Source organism: Megalobrama amblycephala, linkage group LG15, assembly GCF_018812025.1.
Source record: "Megalobrama amblycephala isolate DHTTF-2021 linkage group LG15, ASM1881202v1, whole genome shotgun sequence".
In the NCBI taxonomy this organism is placed as follows: domain Eukaryota; kingdom Metazoa; phylum Chordata; class Actinopteri; order Cypriniformes; family Xenocyprididae; genus Megalobrama; species Megalobrama amblycephala.
The window spans coordinates 31,944,241-31,955,096 of record NC_063058.1 but is presented as its reverse complement, the minus strand read 5'-3'; the positions used below and the strand labels follow the sequence as shown (position 1 = coordinate 31,955,096).

At 37.6% G+C, this 10,856-nt stretch overlaps 1 protein-coding gene across 1 annotated transcript; it reads left to right on the top strand.

The window, feature by feature from the left end:
- Positions 1–477: 477 nt before the first annotated feature.
- zgc:172090 (uncharacterized protein LOC565611 homolog) lies at positions 478–2,350 on the top strand. The gene is given in 3 exon segments (XM_048158140.1): positions 478–553; positions 862–917; positions 997–2,350. Coding segments are annotated over 2 exon segments (999 nt in total). The 5' UTR covers positions 478–553; positions 862–905; the 3' UTR covers positions 1,984–2,350.
- Positions 2,351–10,856: the final 8,506 nt, after the last annotated feature.

The window sequence follows — 10,856 nt, the reverse complement described above, 5'->3', positions numbered from 1 at the left end:
TTTATATCTTTCATATTATGCTTGTTGTGCCTGTCAGAAAATATTATAAATGAGATAATGAACAAAAGGTGTTGTTTACACAATTGATACATTAAACTAAGATACACACTCATGTAGAAAATACCACAGAATAATTAGATTAAAGTTACAGCCAGTCTTGACTGGTCATGATGCCAAGTTTTCATATAGACTAGTTTTTTACAGGTGGTGTGATGTTAAGGAAATGAAACCTGTTTGGAGCTGCTTAATCTGTTAGTAATAAAACACACAAGAAAGCCTATTTTGGATCATTTTAGGCAGATATTTTAAACTTCCAGTCCTGATTAAAACTATGTCATGGTGGCATATAATAAATAAATAAATAAATAAGATATTCTCGCTGGGGTATTTTTGCTTGCATCAAAGCGCCCCCTTCTGTTCTTAAAACAAACCGCTGCTCAGAGCGTCACGTGATCCTACAGACCCCTTTGATACAGATGAACGTCTCAGTCATTTTGTTAAAGCTCGCTTCTGAGGGGACGCATTTTACTTCGACTGCATTTTGTGCTTCTCGGTGAGTGTAACCTTTAATATTTGTAGTGTATATTATATTACAAATTTATATTTAACTTTGAATTCGAATTAATTATTTCGAGTTACATTAACATAAATATGCTAATTTGCAGGTGGAAAGGTAATCTTAAACAAACCAAAACTTGAAGTATCTATAGAGATTTTTTTAACCAAATTGTAGCTTATCGTTTTTCAGGTCTTTTAAATTAAATATTTACAAAGAAGTAAAAATCATCTTTGAGTGTTTGTGTTTCTTGCATAAGAGCCATTGTTGTTATTACATTTAGTCTGTTTTGTGAATCGTCTCAGGTTTGTCGGTGGAGTCTTTAAGCAAAGAGAAAAAGGAGCATCAGATGATGGAGCAGGTGAGTGCCTATTTGTTTCTTTAGTAAACACAATAAATAATGTGTGCACTTCATCTTATGTGATTTTTGCATGTTTCAGAACACAGTGCTGTTGTTGATCGGTAAAACCGGAGCAGGAAAAAGCACCACAGGAAACACCATCTTTAATGAAACTGTGTTTGAGTCAGAAATGAGATCTTCATCAGTGACCAGATTCTGTCAGAAACACACTGGATCTGTTAGTAACAAGAAAGTGACAGTGATCGATACTCCAGACTTCATCTTCTCCACTCACACTGACTTTGATTCAGACTCGGAGCTGAAGAAAGCTCTTGAATTATGTTCACCAGGAGCTCATGTGATCCTGCTTTTTCTGCCTTTAAGCACTTTCACTGAGAAGGAGATGGATTTCATTAGCTGGTTTGAGCAGAAGTTTGGAGCAGAAGCTCTCAGATTTACTCTAGTGATCTTCACTCATGCAGATCAGAGACACATGAGAACACTAGGAGAAATGATCAGGGCAAATCCTCAATTATCTGGTTTTATTAATCGATGTGGTCAGAGATATCATGAGTTTAACATTAAAGATTGATCAAACAGACGGCAGGTGACTGAACTCATGGAGAAGATCGACAGACTGGTGACTGAGAACAGAAACTCCCGTTACACACTAGAAATGATGGAGGAGACTGAGAGGAGAAGAGAGGAGGAGGAGAGGAGGGCAGAGGAGGAGAGGAAAGAGAGAGAACATCAAATGACATTAGACAGAGTCAGAAGAGAGACAGAGATGCGTGTAAGGAAAGAATGTGAGGAGCAGGAAAGAGCCAGGATACTGGAGAAACAGGAGAAAGCTTGGAAGGAGCTCAAACTTCTGATTGTTAAACAGATAAAGCTGAAATATATATGTGTGATTATGGTTTTTGCTGTAGTGACGGGAGGTGTTTCAGCGTGGAAGGAAAACTTCACATGGATGGACAATCATGAGGGGTTTCAATACTGGAGGATCAGCAGCAGCTGGAGGAGTTTTCACTGGGATTCTCTGGAGATTGATGTTGAAGAGTCAGTTTATCCGTTCATCTTCTCTTGAGCGTCCCAGTGCTGTTAGACAGTTACTGCTGAAAGCAGCAGGTGCTGTGTGTGGTTTATCAGCTGGAGCTGTGATTGGTCACTTTATAGGAGGAAATGAACTTCCTGTTACAGCATTAGCAGGATTGGCTGGAGCTGCTGCAGCTTTTACAGCAATACAGTGAGGCTGGTGATGATTTACAGATCATGATGAAATATTCCAGACATAATATTTGTAAACTTCATTTTCAATTTCTCAGGTTATTACAGAAATAAAACGTAATGTAAAAATGTAATGTTTAAGAACCTGCATTACACTTCCAAAGTGCTGGGTTAAAAATAACCCAAGTTGGGTTAAATATGGACAAACCCAGTGATTGGGTTAGATGTTTGCCCAACCTGCTGGGCAGTTCTATTTAACCCAACTATTGTTTAGAAATTACTGTATTGCTAGCTTAAAATTAACCCAATGTATGCTGGAAATTAACATTTATTAATATATTTAATAGACATTGGGTTCATTTTAAGCCAGCCATATAGTAATTTTTAATAGTGGGTTAAATAAAACTACCCAGAAGGTTGGGCAAACATTTAACCCAATCACAGGGTCAAAACACCCCAATCACTTATTTTTGTTTGTTCATGTTTTTTTCTCTGTAAAAGTTTTTTTTTTTTTTTAAATCAAAGGGATAAAAATACCTGAAATGAAAAACAAAAATGACCCTGACAGGATGGATAAGGTGATTATTTATTTACTTCTCAAATGTAATTCTGATGAATGGTAAATATGGAAAAATATGTCTGTCTGTAGTCAGACTATATTGACATTGAGCTGTTTTGTGCATTTAACATTTTTAAAACACATTATTTATGTGAAATGGGGATGGTGAAATGGTGACGTGTTGTTCTGTACTCTGGAAAAAGAAACATCCAGATCATTTTTTAAATGATGTTAGTGTCCCTCCAGATGTGTGTCTTAAACATCAATAAAACCGATCTAATCTACACACAAGGCTCAGCGTCCTTGAGATCTTAAAGGGTTAGTTCACCCCAAAATGAAAATTTCTGTCGTTTATTACTCACCCTCATGTCGTTCCACACCCGTAAGACCTTTGTTAATCTTCAGAACACAAATTAAGATATTTTAGTTGAAATCCGATGGCTCAGTGAGGCCTGCATCACCAGCAATGACATTTCCTCTCTCAAGATCCATTAATGTACTAAAACATTTAAATCAGTTCCTGCGAATTCAATTCAGAGCTTTACGAATCAAATCAGTGACTCAGATTTCCTATCAAACGGCTAAACTGCTGAAATCACGCAACTTTGGCACTCAGAGTCACCAATTCGATTTGTAAAGCTCTGAATCAGTGTTTTGAAATCAGCCGATCACTATATTGTTGAAAGGTCGTTATTTTGTTTTGATGGCGCACAAAAAGTATCCTCGTCACTTTACAATATTAAAGGTCCCATTATTTGTGATCCCATGTTTCAAACTTTAGTTAGTGTGTAATGTTGTTGTTAGAGTATAAATAAAATCTGTAAAATTTTAAAGCTCAAAGTTCAATGCCAAGCGAGATATTTTATTTAACAGAAGTCGCCTACATTGAACGGCCAGTTTGGACTACATCCCTCTACTTCCTTCTTTAATGACGTCACTAAAACAGTTTTTTGACTAACCTCCGCCCACAGGAATACACAAGAGTTGCGTTTGTAGAGCGTGTTTGTCGCCATGTCGTCGAAACGCTGTTATTTTCATCCCGCAGTCCAATCACCGGGTCTGATTCCGGCTCAAATTGATAGGGTAAAATTAAAGACATGTTTACAATAACACTGAGCGCGTGCATCTCCACGTTATGGTAAGAGGCGTGACTTTTCCGGGCACGGTGCGCTCAGAGCTGTCGAATCACAACACAGGAACGAACCGCTGGCACAATCAGAACTCGTTACGTATTTCTGAAGGAGGGACTTCATAGAACAAGGAAGTCATCAGCCTGTTTTTATGACAGTGGAAACAGCGGTATACAGATAAGTAAATTATGTGAAAAATACTGTGTTTTTTTACACGCGAAACATGAACACATGTTATATTGCACACTATAAACACAATCAAAGCTTCAAAAAAACACGAAAAACGGGACCTTTAAGGTAGAACCACTGTACTCACATGAACTGATTTAGATGTGTTGTTTGTACATTAATGGATCTTGAGAGAGGAAGTACCATTGCTGTCTATGTAGGCCTTATGGAGCCATCGGATTTCTACTAAAATATCTTAATTTGTGTTCCGAATATTAACGAAGGTCTTACGGGTGTGGAATGACATGAGGGTGAGTAATTAATGACATGATTTTCATTTTTGAGTGAACTAACCATTTCAAGGTGAGTAATTAATGAAATTTCTGTCATTTATGACTCACCCTCATGTCATTCTACACCCGTAAGACCTTCATTCATCTTCAGAACACAAATTAAGATATTGTAGTATCTGAGGAACGACAGACAAGGGAGGCTTCGTTCTGAACTGTTTTAATCGGAACGCAGAACAACTGCAACACACCCGCATCAGACTAACTCACTCTCTGTCCGCCTCTCTTCCGGGCTCATTAACTTCCTGCCTTAACCCTAGAACTGCAGTGCAAAATAATAAACAGCAATTTCAAAAACAATTACAAAGATTCTGTGTGCTACACTATTTTGATATATGATGAAATCTGTTTTCTTTTTATCTCCTATAGAAAGCAATTAAATGATCACATTCAAGGTCCAGAGAAGTAGATGGATCGATAATAACAAATTTAGTGATATTTGTAAATTGTCTTTGAGCTTACATGAATATTAATGAGTTTCCCAGACATGCGCGATTGCACGTGCAACTGAGAATTTTAGTTCACATTGTATCTCAAGACATTAGTGGATTATTCCATAAAGATAATTATATTCTCAGCGTTGCGGCTGACTTATGCCTAAACTACAGTTGTTTTCTTATAGGTAAAGCCGAGTTCAGACTGCACGATTTTCAAAGTAGTCGGGTCACTGTTCTTTTCACACTGCATGACTATCTTGGCCAGCATTCAGTCGCTGCTGTGTTCAAACTGCACGATGGATCGGAGACAGAAGGTTTCACACTGCATGACTTTACAATAGGAAGAATCGCAGACAACTCTGTCTGGCACGCAAACTACGTTTCACAACCAAACACACGCGAGACATGACAAGGAAACAACGCGATATCACGCGTTCAAGACCGGAGTTCTCACGTGAGACTGGTCCTGCGTTTCAATCAGCTCCCTAGGTCGTGAATCAGTATATAATGAAAGTGAATGCGGCTGATACCCTGATCAGTGCCCTGACTACTGAACTAGGGAGCTGATTGAGACACACGGTGGGATTATTATTAAAAATAGTAGTCCGCAAGAAGCTTGAAATATGAATTGCCTGTGCGCTGATTTGCAGCGAAAACAACATAAATAAAAGAAGAATATGGAGAAGGAAATGTTTGGGGAGACGCGAAGAACAAGGATTGTGTGTTCTGCAACGACAGTTGGAACTAAATACATAACTTTTCAATGTGCTGCTGTTGATGGTCAAGCAAATGTTTGTGCTTTGTTTTTGTTTTATATAATTGTAATGTTTATCTGAAACGAAGCCATGCTTGCTGATATTGTGGTCTATAACTCCTCCCCGAACTCCCCGCTGATCTGTATCTTGCTCTCTCATTGGCTGTCGGTCATCGCCGATGTAGTTTTCAGTCAGAACACTTTTCACACAGCAGGATTTTGAATCGCCGACAGGTCCAGATATTTAGCATGCCAAATATCTCACGGGTGTCGGCGACTCGTCGGCGATTCTCTCATATCGCATCTTTGCTCATTCACACTGCGTGATTGTCACTCGCGTGAACGAGCACCGATTTGCCTGTGATTTCGGGCATTTGTCGGCGATTTCTCAAAACCTGTCGGCGAGCCAAAATCGGGGCTAAAATCGTGCAGTCTGAACTCGGCTTAAGATGTAACAGTTTATAATGTTTTCATTAGTATGCACGATTTGTGCAGTCGTCTGTAACAATGACAGATACTTCGTGTAACAACCTTCAGCTATCGTCTACAATGAGTTCAGCTAGTTGTGCTCTTCCTTTGCGATGTTTTAAAACTCGGTGTTTTATTAGTTGTTATCATTAAGTACGTCACTGCCTGTAACAACTGAAATAAACTTGTATAAATGTTTTTGAGGACTTAGCTATATCTATTGTGGTATTGTTCTTAAATTCTTGTTCATTTTGATATGATGTAGGCCTATTGCTCTTCAAAAGGATTAATAAAATTCTTTGTTTAAGCTCACCAAGGTTGCATTTATTTGATCAAAAATAGGCAAACAGTAATACTGCAATTTGTTTTCTATTTTAATATATTTCAAATGCTGTTTATTCCTGTTCCTCCAGTCTTCAGTGTCACATGATCCTTCAGAAATCATTCTGATATGCTGCTTTCAGAAACATCCTTAGCTACTATTATCAGTGCTGAAAACAAGGAAACCATGATACAGTGCCTGTTGATTCACAGAACAGCAAGTTTGAAGAACAGTATTGAAATCTTTTGTAACATTAGAAATGTCTTTTTTTCCTTTAAAAAAAAAAAAATCAATTTAATTAATCCTTGTTGAATAAACTTCATCCTTGTGAAATTCATTTCTTAAAAAACTACAGTGATTCCAGACATTCAAATAGTATTTTAATGCAAATGCATTTGTGCAAATTATTTGGGGGCCAGTCTGTAAAAAGATAACGTTTTGTTATAAAAATAGTTTTAAGTAAATAAAAAAGTCATTAAAATTCAAAGAGAGGTAAAAATGTCAAAATCTTTGACTAAAAATTTAATTTTTTTGATCTGAGAATAGCTTTCTTATGTGTCATATTTCCATATATTAAGGGACTGTTACAGTAGCTAAAGTTTGTTGTTGGCAAGTCCATGCCCATCTTTATGTACAAAAACAAAATGTCATTAAATGTCTCACATAATGTTCACTCCATCACACATTATACAAAGCATCTATTAATCAAAAGCAAATCAAGGCCATATTGCCATCTTTATTCCAGGATTTGTGATATATGTTTTGACATAGTTTAATTTTTTTTTCTTTTTTTCAAAATTTCAATTTCAAAATTTTATGTGCCCCTAATTAAAACCCCATGAAGAACATGCATGTTTATGAACATTAATGACCAGTGAATTCAGGTTGACTGGGACACTTTTTACCATTGATATGACTGGGAAAAAGTTTCCCGATCAACCTGAATATATGTCAAATAATGAATGTTTGTGTATCAAAATAAATTGTCCATTTATATCACTGATCATCATTGTATATCCAGGTTCATATCACATAGGCCTATGTCACATATGGTCAAAACAACGCATGACAGAGAATAACAAAAGGTTGCAAAAATCTTTATTAGGTCACTGATTTGAGACATTTCTTTCATTTCCAGAGTGATGACCTCATTTTAAATCTTCATAAGATGAGGTAACAGAAGACCATAGCAATACATCATTGAAATGGCAGCTTTTTTTAACAATATGTTATTTATTTTCCCATTTATTTGTTATATGAAATCAGTATATTCTACTTCAACTCATTCAGGTGTTCTGGGATGCTTGGTTTTATTGTGCAATTGAAAAATTGAACCTTGTGGTGTCAGTGTATCTTTCTTTAATATATATAAATGGAAACCATGAAAAGACAATATAGTTTCAGCAATATTTTCAGAATTTGTCACCAACCGGAAAACCAGAGAATGTTAGTCTGAACACGTAAGCTAACACATGTATAATCACACCAGTAGTCTGTAGGTTACAAAAAAAATACACACACAGACACATTTATGGGATCAGCAGTTACATCGCAAGGTAGCCTATGGAAGAGCACAACTAGCTGAACTCATTGTAGACGATAGCTGAAGGTGTTCTGCTGTTACACGAAACGTCTGTCATTGTTACAGACGACTGCACAAATCGTGCATACTAATGAAAACATTATAAACTACCTAGAAGTTTACAACTAGAAGTTTAAACTACCTAGAAGTAAACAACTGTAGTTTAGGCATAAGTCAGCCGTGACGCTGAGAACATTATCTTTATGGGATATAATCCACTAAATGTGAACTAAAATTCTCAGTTGCACATGCAATCGCGCATGTCTGGCAAACTCATTAATATTAATGTATGCTCCGCCTCCTGAAACCGAAAATCTCAGAAACCGAAAATCTCGTAACACCGGTGCAGTCCTGGCGCCATGGGCGGGCATTGGGGGGCCTGGCCCGCCCAGTAAGTCACTAGTGCCCGCCCTGGACGAATCAACTCCCACCAACCACCAGTCCTTGCTTTTTATCAATAGGCTACTGTTATCAAAAGTTATCGTTTTGTATATACAGTACATAACTCCTGGATAAAAATAAAAATGTGTTTGGTCTGATTTAAAAATAAATAAATAAATAAATAAACAATTAAACGGATTTGATTGGTTTGTCGATAGTGAGAGTGGAAATGTTTGGCTGTGTGCTAAGCATAGCGCTGCCACTTAACATTAGCTGTCATTTTTTAAACAACTATGCTGGGCTATCTCGCGTGACAGTGACTGAGGATATACAGCGTTTCTTTGATCAAAGACCACCAAAGTTGGCAGTAGAGATCAGCGAGGTAATGCTAGGCGAAAGAGGCTAAGTCAATTCATATTAATTACTTGTTTATAGAACTGCCACATGAAATCAGTGTCACATTTTCAATCGTGATGGTATGATTCGGAACTCTTGGTCGTGTGATGTTGCTTAACTGTATCATGTCATAAATAAAAAATCTCCACATTTTGAATTTTTCCTGCAGTATTCAGCCGCGGCTCGTCTGTATGGGCAGGTGGGGCAGAGCTAGGGCTGGGCGATATATCGCATGAGATTGTCACGCGCATTTCGTCAGTAAAGCCGGTTCCCTGATTACCGCTAAATCACCATCACCTGCTTTCAAATGGAGCGGCATTTAATAGACAGAACCGTAGATCACTGACAAGTTGCGCAATATCGCGTTCATTATTGAAGGCGATTCATCTGCAACAAAATATTCATCCAAACATAGACCTCTATATACACTGAATTAATAATAAATTATAAACATGTTCAGCATTCCGCAACAAACATTGTTCAGATGTTCTAGTCGTAAAGTGAGCAGGATATGTTAAAACGGAGCGCAAGGATTCGTCAGGCATGAATCATGATAAGCGGGGCATCCGGTCTCAGAGCCCTCCCAGCTCTACAGCGCCACACAAATTTCCAATGTAAATCTGTGGTGTAAAATGGAACTGCAGCACCCTCTCGTAGAGAGCAGATTTCTGGCTGCCCCGCTATAATTTAGCCGTGACATTACCTCACGTAAACCTCGCTCGTGACCAAGACGACATCAGTCCACTTCACATATGTGTCTGTATCAGGTCATCTATAGATGGCATGTCTGTTCTTCCTATGTGGAGTAGCGTATTAAAGGAGTGAGAGTATAAACCTTAATTTAAACATGCTCATGTGAATATCTTTTATATACAGTAATTCTGTTGTGTTTGTTTTATATTTCTTCTGAGAATAGACAATTCCTACATACCTTGTAACATCCTAAAACACCATTTGGACACAATAAATACTACATTGAGGCAATTCAGATTTTATGCGTTTGTTTGTTGTACTAAAGTCTGTCAAACATCATTAGAGCGCCACCTTCGGGCTGAATAACGCAAGGACATTCGAATTCTGCCAAAGTGTGTCTGATGTGTTCAGCGATTAGGAAAGCTTACAAAATTGTACAAATACGATTTGTACAATTAGCGGAGTGTGTAATGAGTGGATTGTGTAATAATGTGAATCGTGTAATGTGAGTAGTGTGCAATGTGAGTTGTGTACAATAATTGTGGATCATGCAATATGAGGATGTGCAATAATGTTGATTGTGTAATGTATTTCTTTTGTTATATATGAAATGTATTTGTCTATGGATTGGCCCATTGTGACCCCAGTCCCGGGGACAACGGATGGAAATTAGCCTTCGGCTACAATCCGGTGTGTTTACATTCATGTACTATCATATCTGTTCATTAACACACACTGTCCCTATCAAATAAATAAATAAATAAATGTTTATCATAAACTAGCACTAAGACCCAGAATCTGCCCTACCTAAATTTATGGCCAGGAGACGCTACTGGCAGGATGTTAACTGAGTTTCTTTGTTTCTGCTGCGCTCATTTGTTTCGATTTCTCCTTGAGAGGCAGCGCGAGCGCATCAACAGCGCAACGATTTGTTAGCATCAGTACAATACATCAGCCTATATATTATTATGCACTATCGATAATATCGATATTATTATGCACTAAGCCACTTAGACTAAATGAATGCAAAGGCATTATCGCATTTTGGTGATTCCCTAGTCATTTTTTGTTATTGCCGTATTAATCAGGCCAGGCAATTAAAATTCTCTTTCACTTGCCCCTTTAAAAAAAATCAACTTGTCCCAGGCAATGTCGAGCCCTGCGACTAATGTTTAGTTCTTCCTCATTTTTTTTTTTTTTTTTTTTGGTCCATTTAATTCGTAATTAATGTATGCAATGAGGTTGATCTCATTTGTGCCCCCCTGAAAAAAATGTAATGCCCATCCGTTAATTTGTGTCTGGCACCTTAACTACAGAAGCCCCGTCCACTCGATCATCGAGTCATCAGTCACTATGCGGAACTACTGGATTGTGTTATTATTCTGTTAAAGCAGAACTAAGTAACTTTTTTACCTTCATAAATAGTTTTCTAAGTCCTTACGATGGTTAATTGACTCGTAGTGTTATGTTTGAGGCGAGCACTAACCCCCTCT